Genomic DNA, 15,243 nt, shown 5'->3' with positions numbered 1-15,243 from the left:
AGAGCAGGAACGAGAGCCTGCACGAAACGACTCGAAAAGTCACCTCTGGAGGGTGATGATAAGGATAAGAATGATGATGGTGATGTCTAAGACCAAGCAGTGCTGGAGGATAGTCCCTGAGTGTTTGGCCAAAATGCCAAAGGAAGTTAAAAAGAAACACGGAGGAGTCTACCAGCACACAAAGCTCAGCATGTGAGGGGAGCAGAAACACCACGCCTGACAGCTTTGCCCCAAATCTGCCATTTTCCACCACCGGAAAAGCTCAAATCCCAGGATGCTGCTGAGCCGGAGGACAGGCAGTGTGCTGGAGGAGGGAAACCACCGTTCATCCTTGGGATGGCCCGGGAGCCAGAGACAGGAAGAAATGATCCCCGTGGGTGTGTAATTCTGCACCTGGGGATGCACAGCCTGGTCCAGCATGGCACATGTCCTCTGACCACTATCTCCTGATCCATAGCCATCCATCCATGCATCCAGCCCAGGGCTGTCAGGATGGCTGTGCACACTGTGCTGCCTCTCCTCTAGGAGGAGATAACTCACTTCTCATCGTGCCCAGAAGAGCAAGTGCTCCCAGATATCTCTCAGACAGGTCCAACATGCCGAGCTGACTCTGGGCTGCTCCTAGTACCTGTTCAGCACAAAACCACCACCAGCCGTGCATGTCCCTCCCCATAAAAACACTCCCGTTCCACCTCTGTCCTTCATTCCAGCAGTTTAAAGTCACGATGCCCTGAGTGAAGCCCCTCAGTGGAAGAGGACAAAAAGGTGGTGGCATTTTGCAAGGCTCACCGAGGGAAGGCTCGTTCTCCCGAAGAACCCTTCAAACAGAAAGTGGGAAACCCCAGGGGAGAGGGGAGAGGAGAGACAGTGGAATAGATGGGGTTCCTCAAATGAGGTCCTGTTGGAAGAAGAACTGGGCTCTGCCGTGGGAGCAGGGAAAACATGGAAGTGAAGGAATAGGGCTGGAAGGAGGCAAGCAGCACTTAGTCAACCAGCTCCCGGAGCCAGGCAGCTATTAGAGTGCAATCAGCTATCAACTGAACTAATCCCCAGTGTAATTCCAGTTAAACCCATGGCATTACACTCAGGATTAGCTCAGCTAAATAATGCCAGGGTCGCTTTTTAGCATCACTCATTTCGTGCTTTTCCTTACGTTGGGTCGGGGTTTTTCCTCAATTAAGGGCAGATTAAAGTTTCTGCCATAAAAATCAATACAGCAAAGTTGGAAGAACAGGAAAATGAGCCCCAACACAATATCCATTGGAAAAGCACATCTGGCACAAGGAACCCTCCCACAACCATTGCCTGGACAGGACACAGGCTACATCTCATCCAGTGGAGGACACCAGGAGAAAGACAAGTTAAATGACTGAAAGTCATCTCTGATGAGTCAGTTGTGCATTTTGATTCCTGTAAGTATTATTTTTAAGGGGTTTTTTGTTTGTTGGTTTAGTTGGATAAAAACATTTAATATTCTGCTTCTGTGGGATGAATTTTAAGCTCACATCTTTGCAGCCTTTCTGTGTTACTTTGCCTCTGTGTACCTTCAGTAAAACATGCCCAACAGACCAAAGCAAGGGGGGAAATACATTTACTGAAGAAAAAGGAGCAGCAAGAAGGTGTCTATGAGGACAAGGCAGAAAGAGGGGCCTCTCTAACCACTGACCACTCTAAACCATTCCAGCCTGACACACAACTGGTTCCAATGAGGGCACTTTGGAAGGAAAAGCAGTTCTCACTAAAAATAAGCAGTAGGAAGGTCAGGGGAAAGACAAAAAAACTTGTGTTACATAGTAACACAAAAATTAGCATCAAAAACATGTAACACCTCCATGTTCCCCTTAGATATCTATCAGACAGAAAATGAGTCAACATGATCTCCATTTGTTGCATCATTCCTCATTTCTAACTTCAAAGTTATTTCCCTTCTAGGAATTAAATTGACTGCTCACAGCCTGCCTAAGAATTGGGACAATTAGTATTTTCTGTACAAAAGATCAAGGGGGTTTTTCCTCCCCAATTTTTCCCAAGCATAATGCAAAAAATGGTACGAACTTCTGTAACATAAACCTCTAATAACTAAATATATGTGGCTATTGCCTCAAGTTTTAATTTGTGTGGGCTTTTCAAGGAAGTAATGATGAAACAGAATCAGAAATTAAGCAAAAAAGAAGAAAATCTAGTTGCTTACCTCAGGAGACATCTATATTAGTGACACTCAATTTTCATGGAAGAACTTCTTGGGCTCTTGAACAAGCTGCAAGAACTTCAGCTGACACAGCTGGGAGAAGCAGCAGCACTCCAGCAAAGCAGACATGGGGGCAAAATCTCTCCAGATGGAAAGAAAAGGGCACTTGAGCAGCTACCTTGCTTGATAAAAAGCACTTTCAGGAATGATTTGGCAACTTACAGCACTGTTACCTAAGGCCAGCAGGGCAGGGGGGATTCTGCCCCTCTGCCCCTCAGGAGAGACCCCCCTGCAGAGCTGCTCCAGCCCTGGGAACAGCCCAGCAAGGACATGGAGCTGCTGGAGAGAGTCCAGGGAGGCATCAAGATGATCAGAGGGCTGGAGCAGCTCTGCTGGGAGGAAAGGCTGGGAGAGCTGGGATTGTTCAGCCTGGAGAGGAGAAGCTTTGGGGTGACCCAGTTGTGACCTTCCAGGGCCTGAAGGGGCCAACAGGAAAGATGGAGAGAGACCATTTCCAAGGGCCTGGAGTGCCAGGACAAGGGGGAATGGCTTCCCACTGCCAGAGGGCAGGGTTAGATGGGATATTGGGATAAAATTCTTCCCTGTAAGGGTGGGGAGGCCCTGGCACAGGTTGCCCAGAGAAGCTGTGGCTGCCCCTGGATCCCTGGAAGTGTCCAAGGCCAGGTTGGACAGGGCTTGGAGCAACCTGGGACAGTGGAAGGTGTCCCTGCCCATGGCAGGGGGTAAGACTGGATGAGTTTTAATGTCCCTTCCAACCCAAACCATTCTATGATTCTATGATTCCAGGGAATATTTTTATCTGGGGGGATTCTCACCCCACTTACAGGATGGGAGATTGTTCCTTTCCCTACTGAGAGGGACAGAAGAAAGTCATGCTCTGGGTACCTGCCCTTGGACTCAGCACTTCCTTGGGAAGCCTGTACTGCCCCAACACCCTGATCTCAGACAGACAATAAATCCCTTGACCAAAAGCTCTCTCAGAGCCTGTTGTGTGACCTGTTACACCAACAGGACCCCCAGAGAGCAAAGCCTGTGTGTAACCACCACAGGCCCCGTGAGCAGCTGCATGGGAGGCCTTTGCTACAGCCATCTTCCTGTTCCAAATCACCTTCTTAATCGAAATTCCTGTCCTAGCAGAACCCTAGAAATGACCCCAAAGTGCCAGCACTCCTGTGAGTGTTTACAAAGCCAGGCACGAGCGCTGGTTTCCTCAACACCCACCTCAACATGACCAACAAGTTCACCAGTACCAAGGTGGTTGAGGTGGATATTAAAACAGGCCACACATCCTTTTTGCTCTGTGGTATCAACCCCCAGGTGCTGCAGCCTTTGGGCAGGTGTCATGGAAGGAGAGGGGTGTCCCACGTGGAAGTTGGGGAAGGTCACTGCCCCTGACTTGGCACAACTCTGTACTTTTGAATCCTTGCAGGAATTGCCTCCCCCTTGATGACATCTTGCTGGAAAAGCACCACCCAAACTAGCATCAAACCTCTGGAGAAGGAGCCCAGAGACCAGCTGTGAAGTGACTAGTGACACCATTCCCTCCATGGCCCCTGCCTGCTCCCTGTGTACGCCTGGCACAGCGGGAGCAAAGGGTGGGGGAAGCAGGGAGGATGGCCAAGCTCTCCCATGTTCCAGGGCTACACTGGCCACATCCACCCTGCACTCAAACTACTGCCAGAGTCTCTGCTCTTGTCTATCTGCTTTCCTAGAACTGGGGAACTCACAGAGGAAGGTTCAGCACTTCGCTTAGTTTTCCAAGGAGACACAGTTGTCATCTTCAGCAGCACTTTCTCAGACTCTCTGGCTTTGTTTGTTCTCCTACATGAAGAGTGAAGTGCCTGCACTTCCACTTCCACGCTCCCTCAATCCACACCTGTCACAGTGCTTCTCCAGGAGTTCCCCACCTGAGATCCTAGAGGGCACACAGCCTCAAGACAGCTCTCAGGAGGAAACAAGTGGCAGAACACCTGAGGCAGATGCAGGCTCAGCAGCTTTTGGCTGCATGCAGACAGCAGTCCCAGGGGAGGCTGTCACCCCAGGGAAAGGAGCATCCTCCAGTTACCAGGAGTGGAATTCCGCTTGTGCAATTCCAAATGCATTAAGATCAGTGCTTCTGAAACCTAAATATTCCACAGTGAACACGTGTGATACCTCTGGCATCGGCCTGCAGAGATACAGAGACACTGAACTGCCCCAACAAGCAGTTCCAGCTTATCTACCTCACCTTTCACCCAGGGCCTTTCACAGAGAGTTTTGAATTCTGTGTGTAAGTCAAGTCTGGATCTGCAGCCCTAAAACCTCACTGGTGAGATAACAAATTAGAAATAAACCACAAAAACAAAGCACAGATTAATGGAAGCACCAGAGATACAGGTTGGTAAGGCACTACCTCCTGGCACAAGCAATGAGGACTTCAATGAGAGCAGGAAACTTTTTTCCTTTCCTTGTTCTACAATTCAAACATCCCTAACTTTCAGAAAGCTGTTGGAGAGAAACACGAGCTCCAGAAGGGACAACAGATCAGCCACTGAAACCTCCAGCATTGGCAACTCCCACTGCTGGTGGGGACTGCCACAGCCAGCCAGAAACTGAGCTCAAAACCAGTTTGCCAGGATTTCACAATGGGAGAAACGAGCCCAAGCCAGGAAGGAGCTTTGCACCTACCCAGGTCTCCTTGTGCTGCAGAGCTCACCTGAAACAAGCCAGATGTGGGACCCCCAGGGGGGGTTTGAATGGCCCTGCCCCAGTGACACGGCCACTAACGCTCAGCACCGTGAGGATCCTGCTCTCCTGCACCCTCTCTGCTCTGTGCCTGACAGTTCTGAAGGTTCCCAGTGCAGCTGGGCCAGCCAGGGGGATAGGATCCCACACAAGCAGCCCAAATGTAGCAAATCCCCATAATCATTAGGGCAATGGTACTAAGGAAAAAGGCACAATCCCACAGCTGCTTCTGCCACCCTGTTTTTTGGAGTGGGTACAAACACGTGTCCTGTCCTCCAAGCACCGCTCAGCACAGGATCACCAGCTGGAAAGGACACAGTGGGACACCTGGGCCCACCTCCCTGCTCCAGAAGGGCCATCCCAGAGCACGTGGCACAGGATTTCATCCAGACACTTCTGGAACATCCCCAGCAAGGCAGACTCCACACCCTTTCTGGGCAATTGTTCCAGTGCTTGGGCGCTGCTCAGGAAAGAAGTTCTTCCTCATGTTCAGGTGGAACTTCATGGACATCAGTTTGTGCCCACCAGATCTGTAAACTAACAGGGGTCTTTGATTTTTCTCACTCACCTATTTGTTCTTATTTCTCTTTTTTTCCTTTGCCTGCCTTCACAAACCTCCAGTGCCTTCGAGATTTCCCTGGCGAGGCTGGAGCAATCCCAGCTCCTGTTTGCAGACAGACCTCAGGCCACAGCTTCAAGATATAAAATATGTAAAATACACTCCTACCAAGGCTCAGACAACATTCTACAAGGAAAGGAGTATTGATTTCACAAATCTCTTTCTCCAGAAGCAAAGATTCTTATCATTTTTGTGGTGTATCATATTGCAGTAAAGATATTTATTTATTTATTGAGTGTCATTATCTACTACAGGTCCACTGCCTTTGCCCCGTGTAATTTCTTATCCCTATCACAGACTTTGCCCCATATCCCTACCCTGTTCCTTTTACAATACTGGAATAAAGATCTCAGTTCCTGAAATGTTCAGACTCACTTCCCTACAGGCTGCTCTAAACTGGGAACTCAGAAGCCACGTGTAGGGCTTCTTCTAAAAGCAGGTTAACAGAGAAAAAGGCATAAAATAGCCATTCTGGGATCTTTGCAGACAAAAGTGCTGCCAGGGCAGTCACAACTGAAGGGGAATTAATAGAGGCTAAGGAAAGGCCAAGGAAAAATCCAGCCTCTCCAGGGCTGGGCAGTGTTAGAGCTAGAAGAGCACAGGCAGGTAAGCAAAATCAGCTCCTACCACATTCCCAAGTTTAATTTCATCCTAATCCTTTTCCAAAGCACCCAGCTGTGTGTGACAGCAGCTCCCAGCCCTCACTCCCTCCATCTCCATACTCCAGGCAGTTGGGAACAGGAGCTCTCCAGCACCAGGCACTTTTCCAGCCAGCACAGTGAACAACCCCGCAGTCCCCCTCTGGTTTCACCTGTTTCACTCCTGTGCAGGGACAGATTTTGGATCTGCAGTACACTGCTGCATTTCAGCACTTCTCCCTCTGCCATTTCCTAGCAGGATTTGTCACACAGGTTACTGACTGTTCCTACAGGAAACCACGGGAAGGGAAAGTTTTCCAGGTTCGGGGAACTTTAATTTGCAATTTTTAGAGTAATCTAGAGAAGCCTTTTTACCACTCTCCTAGAAAAGCCATCCTTAATTGGAGGTGATAAGCTTTAAAACTCAGGTTGTCATTTACTAGTTATGACACAGTGCTTTATCCAAACACTGATTTTCACAGAATCCCAGAATGGTTTGGGTTGAAAGGGACCTTAAAGACCATGTCTTTCCATCCCCTGCCATGGGTAGGGACACCTCCCACTAGCCCAAATTGCTCCAAGCCCCGTCCAGCCTGGCCTTGGACACTTCCAGGGATGGGGCAGCCACAGCTTCTCTGGGCAAAGTGGCCCATTAACCATGATAGTTAAAAACACCCTGAAAGCTCTCCATGTCCATGCAGGATGGAAGCAATTCCTCATTTACCCTGAGAGCTGTCTCCAGGTCTCTGCTCTGCAGGCTGCAAGCTTTAAGAAGTAGGTCACATGAGCCTCTGCTGTTCCTTGTGTTGCCTCATCCAGCTGGAAGCCTGAGGCTCAGAGCAACACCCCCAGATTTGGCTTTGGCACCCAACTCCAGCCCCGTGCCAAAAGCTGGTTGGGAGCAGCAGAACCTTCTGGGGAAAAAGAAAAGAGAAGAACTTGAACTCATCAAGAACCTGTTTGATTTACCACCTCTCACCTGGCAGACCAGGGGCACAGAGCACACGGACACGGGACAGCCAGGCCATGGCACGTTGGGAATGACACGTGCTACCAATTCTGCATGGAGGGCTGAGAGATGGAGACAGGGCAGATCTGCAGGGCAACACTGGAGAACCCATCTCATCTGACCTCCAACCCAGAAAAGGAGAGGCAAAGGAAGAACCTTCTGATTATCCCCGGGGATAATCAATCCCTGTAAAACCAGACATCCAGGCTGGTGGGTTCAGGGCAGAGCCTGAATTCCCTGCAGAGGAAAGATGTGCCATTCTTTGCCACACCACTGCCTATGAGGGCTGAGGAACAGCCCTCTAAATTCTGGGTTATGTGAAATAAAATCTGAGTCCCCAAGGCTTTCCTGCAAAGCCAAGTCACAGCAGGACTTGGCAGATGCTTCATGCTTGAGAGGGCTGGAAGCACAAGGCCCCAGGACACCAGGTACTGGATCCTAAGGGCAGCAGACATGCAGAGTATAATCAGTAATACTCTTTATATTATAACAAAACTTTGTTCTACATAGATCAAAGTGCAAGAAATGGCCTGTGACACCTGGTGAAAAGGTTCTGTGGCAGAAGATGGGAGCCAGAGCACAAAACCTTCCCAGTGCCACAGAAAACAGCCCTCGGCCAAGCAAATGAACACAAAAACCCCACTTGCATAATGATTAACCTTCCCAAAGGGAAGGTGGGGAAATCTCCCTGCCAGCAGGACCTCATCTGGAAAACCAAGTACAATTGTGGGCATTTAAACTGAAAAGAACTGAAGTGAAGCGAGCCAGGAGAAATAAGTCAGGTGAGGAGGAGATGAAGGACTGACCTATCAGATCTGGCAAAGCAAAGACTGAAATCAGAGGCAAGTGGCATCTCCAGAGGGGTCAGGCAGGTCAGTGACTGGATGTCCAAACACAGAGCCGGGAGACAGAGGCCAAGTGTAAAGTTGCAGGCTGAACATCAAAGCACAAAGGTTCTCCAATCTCTCCTGGCAGGTACACCAGGAACTAGAGCTGAGGGGGTTGGGGTTTTCAATTGCTAGGTGGGGGAGAGGCTGGACGTGACCTGGCCATGTGTGCTGGCAGCCCAGAAAGCCAACTGTATCCTGGGCTGATCAAGCAAAGGTATGATCAGAGAGGATTAAGAGCCACCTCCCTGTGCTTTGGCCAGAACTACCTGATGGTTTGAAAATATTCCCTCTGTCGTTCATCCCTTGTCTGTTTATTTTAAAGAACCAATTATTCATTTCAAAATACCATAGTTAAAAAATACAGGATACCATAAATTTGTAAACATTAGGATAAAAAGCTGTTCCAGTGTGTACAAGTATTTTTACATAACCAAAATCCTCAGAGAGCAGTAAATAGCCTCTAATAGCAAGAAGGAGGAATACATTACACACGGAGGACAGAGGTTTTTTTGGGATGCTATTTGGTGTGGGGGAAGTGTGAAATAAAACCCTAGAAAATTTCACAAGAATTATCATTTCACCCCTTTTCAAGCTGACAGAGAAGCCTCACCTTGAACAGGGTGTGCAAGTCTGGTCCAGGAAAAGTATTTATAGGCACAGGGTAACACCAAGCCAAAAATTAAGGTAGCAATGATAACCATGAGAAGAACAGAGTGATTTCAGCACAAGGAACAAATAAGCAAGATAAGCCACTGCCATCTGGGGGGAAAAAAAACAACAACCAAGTCCCAAGTAGCAAAGGTGGGATGCAAAGAGATGGAGTGTTTAACTCTTCTCTCAGGAGAAGTGCTCCAAGGAATCAGATGGATTGCTGGTGTTCAGGAAAACACAACACTGAAACAAGATCTGTATCACAAGAGCTGCTCCAGAACACATGCCAAGCTTTAGCTTTACCATTTGCATGTGGTAATCAACTCTGCTAATTGAGTATGCTGGAAGCTATTACTGTTCTAAAAATCACAGCTCCCAAAACCGTGGCTGAAATTCCAGCCCAGCAGGAGGCTCAAATGGAAGGAGCTGGACTTTCCCAAAGCTACAGCTGAGCTCCAGCATCCACATCCCACTGCAAAGCAAATCATAGAATCACAGATTGGTTTGGGTTGGGAGGGAGCTCAGAGATCATCCAGTGCCACCCCTGCCATGGGCAGGGACACCTCCCACCAGCCCAGGTTGCTCCCAGCCCTGTCCAACCTGGCCTTGGACACTTCCAGGGATCCAGGAGCAGCCACAGCTTCTCTGGGAAACCTGGGCCAGGGCCTCCCCACCCTCACAGGGAACAATTTCATCCTAATATCCCATCTAACCCTGCCCTCTGGCAGTGGGAAGCCATTCCCCCTTGTCCTGGCACTCCAGGCCCTGGAGTATAAACAGTTCCTCTCCATCTTTCCTGTCGGCCCCGTTAGGCCCTGGAAGGCCACAACTGGGTCACCCCAAAGCTTCTCCTCTCCAGGCTGAACAATCCCAACTCTCCCAGCCTTTCCTCCCAGCAGAGCTGCTCCAGCCCTCTGATCCTCTTGGGGCCTCCTCTGGACTGGCTCCAGCAGCTCCATGTCCTTGCTGGGCTGTTCCCAGGGCTGGAGCAGCTCTGCAGGGGTGTCTCCCCTGAGGGGCAGGATCACAGCTTTGGGTTAGGAGAGTTGTGCCAAAGGGAAATTCCTTATGAGAAATATAAAAAGCTAAAACACAAATCCACTTTGCTTAACTCAAAGAAACCCCACAGCCCCAGTCAGGAGTGTATGGGAAATATTTGCTCTATCCCTGTGCATCTGCTCAGGCACCACATCCTACCAAAAGCCAGAGGTCACCAGGCTAAAGGACCTTCAGCCCCATCCAAGCTGGTTCCTCTTTCTGGAGTGCTTCCTGGGATCAGCTGGGCACCTTCCATTGCTGTACTAGGTTCAAGACTTGTTATCACATCCACTGAGCCATTTGAGAGTTGCAGGTTATTGGTGTGGAAAAGTCTGCAGAGCTCTTCTGACCCCTGAATAAATAAGGAATTCAGCTCCTTCCCTACTAGCCCTTCAACAATAATCCCTTCCCTGAAGAGCAGGGATTTGTTTCTGTTAACTGAACACAGTAAGAGGTGTGCTCAAACCTTTCAACAGAATGTCAGAAAAACAATGCTCCCTTTAAACCCTTTCTCAAAGGGATTGTTAAAATAAATAAGTGATTGAATCCACCACCATAGACTTCATATGGTGTCAGCCTGAACCTCCTCTGTCTTGATTTTACATAAAAATAACTCTTTAAGGTATTGAAATAAGTTGGGTGGGAAAAAATAGCTGTAAATGAAACTATCTATATATAATCTTCATTTTCTACTTCTGGATGCAAACAACAGAGGGGAATAAAGTCACAGGGCCTTTATAAACACATCCCTGTATCAGATCTGGAAGCAGAACCCAGCTCTGGCCTGGCATATATTCCACAGCCAAAAAAAACAACCTCTTCAAAAACATTATGAACATCAGAAACAGCTTGCTATTTACTGGATCCCAACTCCTGAGGAATCAGGCAGACAAACAGCACTCAGCAGCTGAACTGGATACAAAGGAGTTGCTGAGTCTTGGTGAAGATGACTTTGAAGGTGGCAAAACATGCCCACACCTAAAATACAGAGCAGGGGAGATGGATGGTGGTGATTGTATTCCTCCCCCTGAAGGTTCTATACAGTTTTGGGGTCTTCATGTTTGAGGCATTTCATTCCTTTTCCTAGAGAGTTTGGGGGGGTTTCTTTGTTTTAAAAAAAAAAAAAAACAGCCTCAATTATTTTCTATTTCCACCTTACAGACTAACACATCTTCATAGAAAATGCAGAAACAGCACTTGATCAAAGATGCTGTTCAGTCATCACATCCTTTCTGCATCTGCAAAAACCCTGTCAGAAAACTGCTGCTGTTGTTTTAAACCAGGGCTCCTGGAAACGAGAGTAAATCTTTACACTTCCCTCAAAATATATGAGAGTAAAAACCCAATTAAGGTATTTTCTATTAACCATTAATTTGAACACTTAAAATAATCAGAGACACCAACATAAGTAATATCAACCCACCAAATGTATTTTGAAGCAGAACACAGCCATGGTACTGGAGATCATCAAATAGAGATGAAAGAAGGGGTGCAGTTTTATTTCACCACAAATCCACATAAGTTCTCAAAATTCATCCAGTTAGTGCCATTATTATTACAAACTGGCATTGGCCAGTTCAACAGCAGTACCTTCTAGGAGGAAAAAAACTGATTTGCCAGAAAGATTAGACATTTAACAAATTAAACCACATTTCACACGTATTTAAGGCCAGCAGCAAAGAACACTGTCAGTATTTTCCATCAGTGAAAGCTTCCAGTTTGAGAAAGGTTACAAAGAGTCCTTGACAGAAGACTGAGATGAGGCATCCAGAGGCAAGGTGAAGGAGGAGAAAGCATTGTTTTTCTTGCAGGATGTGGGAATGTGCTATGCCAGGAGATGTGGCAGCCTCTTCAAGCACTGCTCACACTGAGCTAGTGCCCAACTTGATAGGAATATTTTAATCCATTCCAGTGTCTAAACAAGTGTCTGTGTTAACCAGATAAAAGGGTCAGAGTGAAGTCACCTCCCCAGTGGTAAAAATCACATTAAGTGCCCGGAGTATTTACATGTCCCAACACTTCTACTGGTGCAAAGTTTCCACACTGAGCCTCCAATTGTGCCAAAGGGGTGAGTCAGAGCATCCTCTAAACCCAGACCAGGGCCCAGGCAGCACATTTCCCTTTCCAGTTAGTTGCTGACACCACTGAAGCCAGATGTGCTTGGCTGGAGGTGTGACAGACCTGCACTCCAAGGTAAAACAGGGAATAGCCCCTGAGGAACCATCCTTTGCACAGAATTTAAACACACCATCAACTTGCTAATGCAGCAGCACGTGATACTCCACTGCAGAAGGAATTTTTTGGTTCCTCCACCTCACCTGGCACACAGTCAAAAAAGCAGTCAAGTGCACTGTACTCCTCCCTCCACAAGGAAAAAGGATGTATCTTTTAACAAATGTGATGTCTTAAAGTCAGTCTTGCTGAACTGACAACAGAATCCTCCATCCATCTCCCATAGTCAGGCTTTCATCCTTTCTGTCCATGAATCATCCCAGGGTGACTGACTCACAGAAAAAAAAAAAATATTTGTTCAGAGGTGGATTTTCTCACTCTGCTATCTGCTATTTCCAAACTCAACTGCCTTTAAACAAAGGTTCATTTCTTTGTAGCTCGCCTCAAATGTTGCAACCAAGTCCCCAACTGGCATCAGCCACAGCAATTACCATCAGTTGACTCGGTCCCAAGGCAGGATCATGTGAAAAGGGAGACATGCAAAGCTTATAGGGCAGTAAAGTCAGATGCAGGGCCTGACAATTACCCTGACCTATATCCCTACACTGGTGGCAGCACTGAACTCCTCCCCAGCCTTGTCACCAGCTTCAGAGGGAGCTGCAGAGCCATCACAGGCCAGGTGTTTCACTGGGATGTTAATGCTGGAACACCCACCAGATTTTGCCAGTATATTCAGTAATCTCTTGGTCTCTGCAGCTCCTGGTGCACTAATGAAACAGGTGCCCAGGTAGGGAAAAGCTCTTAACTCCAAGAACAACAGTAAAAAACAGGTGTTTGATGGCTCCTTAACTCACAGGTATGTAAATCTTAACTGTTTTTCCGCAAGCCATATTGCAAAAGAGTGACAGAAGCCTAAGTCCTCAAGAAAGATTAAAAAAAAAAAGAAATCCCACACTAAGTTTAACTCCTCAGCTTTGAGCCAGGTTGGCTTTCTCTTTTCTGTTTTTGCAGCAGTAAAATTCCCAGTTCTGAAGGTGAGCCCACAAAAAGAACTTAGCCCTCAGCAAATGAGGGTATAAACATATAGTGCTCCAGATATGCTGTGGTAATCACTTATTCCAACCTTTCCCCTCCTCACCAGGAAACACAGCAAAACATGGCTCACTTGAGAGGCTGAGCCCTGGAACACTCACTGTGGGGTGAGAGTACACACTTCAGGAGTTACCAGCACCATAAATCCACACCTTCATTTGCTTCATTTGTTCACACAGCCATTCCCTTCCAGGTGAGGAAGGAATTTTATCTGACTCCCTGCATTTCAGACACGTCTCATCAGTTATCTTCAGTTTTCCTCTCTCTGCCACACTGCAGAGCTCTAAAATACTTCCCAGCTTTCAGTCACAAGTGAAACAACTTTAAGTGCAGTTGCTTTAAGAGATCACCAGTCCTTCTACACAACTCATCTCTTTAAAACCAGCTGCACTTCAAAACCAAGGTGGCACATCAAACATATAAGGCCTATGTAAGTGGCACAAAATGTGGTGGCTTAAAAGGCAGCAGAAGTCAAGACTCACCTAGATCTTTATATAGTCCAAAATCTGCCTGGATTTAGGGTTAGCATTAATCCCATTTCAAGCAGGAGGCTGGAGACATCCAGAGATCCCTTCCATCCAGAGCTGCTGGGAAAACTGCCAGCACCTAGACAGGACCAAGCTGTTCAGAGCCATAGCAGAGCTTAACCCAAATGTCCCAGCCCAAGGATTCAACACCAGAAATGGAAGGTGACAGGGAAAGGACACCCCAGATTATTTTAGAGAACAACTGCTGCATCTCCCAGAGCAACTTAAAGGAAGAGTTGCTACTTTCCACTCCCTCACTTCTTTCTGTTTAGTTTTACTCCTTTTTAAAGATGATTTACTTACCCTGGAGGCTAACTTGGCATGTGGGATGGGTCGGTGAGGACTTTAAGATTTCTAACTCCTCACCCCTTTTCAGGCAGGTAATGCATGCAGGAACACTGCAACTCCTCCTGCTTTAAAATGCCCCCCAAAAAAATAAAAAGAGATGGTGCTGTCCAGGCAGAAGTTGTACAGCTGTGAAGAAAGACTCTGTACTCTCTCCCTTCTACAAGCTTGGGAAAAAGAGTAAAAAAAAAGCTCACAGGTTTGAAGTATTTCATGCCTGGCACAGGGAAACAGCAGCAAGCAACACAGGCAGTGCAAAGCAACATTGAATTAGTCCAACCACCTGCAGCTCTGATAAAACAGAAGCTGCCCTAGCTCTTAAATCCATCTATAGCATATTCATAGAGGGACTGACCAATGAACTTAGCTTATTGGTACATATAAACACACAGGGACTTGTGTCTTGCATCACATATTTGTTACAAATGCTCAGCAGCTTCCCTGTTACAGCATTTGTTTTTGTAGTTCTGCTTATGCAACAGAGAACCAGCACACTGAGCTGAGACAACCCACCCAATCTGCAAGTCTAGAAAGTTAACACAGCAGCAGCCAATCATCCAAAGTGCTTGTTTGCAGGGCCTGTCGAACTGACCCGAGATCAATGAGCAGAACACCCTCAGAGCTCGTCCACAGCAGTCACATTAACTTTGGGCAGTTCACACTCCTCCTTGAAGTGGCAGTTCTCCAGGATGTCCCTGTAGTAGTCCTTGAGGTCGGCGTAGGTGGAGATGGTTTCATTGGAGTGATGGAAGGACATTGGTCTCTCATTCAGCAGCATCTGCACCTGATACTCCTCCCTGGAGGCGTTGACGTGGTCGCAGTGGTAGAGCACGAACACCAGGTTGGCCGCGTAGGGCACGATCCGGCCGCTGCGGAACTTCCGGTGCGTTTGCCTGGCGAAATTGTTGGCCAGGAGAGGCTCCTTGTCCTTGAAGAAACCCATCAGGGCAAGCAGGGGCTGGAGTGTCTCTGCATGCCCAACTTGGACAATCAGAGGTGAAGAAATGGGTTTTGAACTACAAAAGAGAAAAGCGCAAGGGATGAGCAAGAGCCTGGGTTTCCAAACAAACACAGCGAGACCGTGCACAGCTGCCAGCAGCCAAGGCTCAGGGACACCCTGAACCTGGTTTAGTCCTGAGAAAAACCTGCTTGGGAGTATCAGTTATCACAGACAGTTTGAAAAGCAGCTTCCTAAATTTTGTCCCAGTTTAAGGCATCAATTCTTACAGAAAGTGTAGAGTGCACTCTGAGTAAGGCAACACCAAATTGGGTGGGAGTGTTGATGTGCTGCAGGGCAGGAAGGCTCTGCAGAGGGAGCTGGACAGGCTG

General features: G+C 47.6%; 1 protein-coding gene across 3 annotated transcripts in view; it reads right to left on the bottom strand.

Annotated features, from left to right (window-relative positions):
- MINPP1 (multiple inositol-polyphosphate phosphatase 1) overlaps positions 1-15,243 on the bottom strand; it is a 44,045-nt gene that overhangs the window by 15,117 nt on the left and 13,685 nt on the right. The window contains exons 5-6 of one of the 3 annotated variants that reach the window (XR_007906668.1): positions 13,873-14,930; positions 11,188-12,278 (exon numbers count right to left, since the gene is read on the bottom strand). Coding sequence is in view for 1 of the 3 variants with exons in the window: in XM_051799687.1 (XP_051655647.1) it covers positions 14,531-14,930 (400 nt within the window). In the remaining 2 variants the exon portion in view is untranslated. Of the gene's footprint in view, positions 1-11,187; positions 14,931-15,243 lie in introns of those variants that run through there. The other 2 variants (XR_007906669.1, XM_051799687.1) reach the window with 2 other exon arrangements.

Source organism: Manacus candei, unplaced genomic scaffold (assembly GCF_025592945.1).
Source record: "Manacus candei isolate 608988 ecotype Guabito, Panama unplaced genomic scaffold, ASM2559294v1 h1tg000050l, whole genome shotgun sequence".
NCBI lineage: Eukaryota > Metazoa > Chordata > Aves > Passeriformes > Pipridae > Manacus > Manacus candei.
Note: the sequence above shows the minus strand (reverse complement) of the source record. Positions and strands in the feature narration are given on the sequence as shown.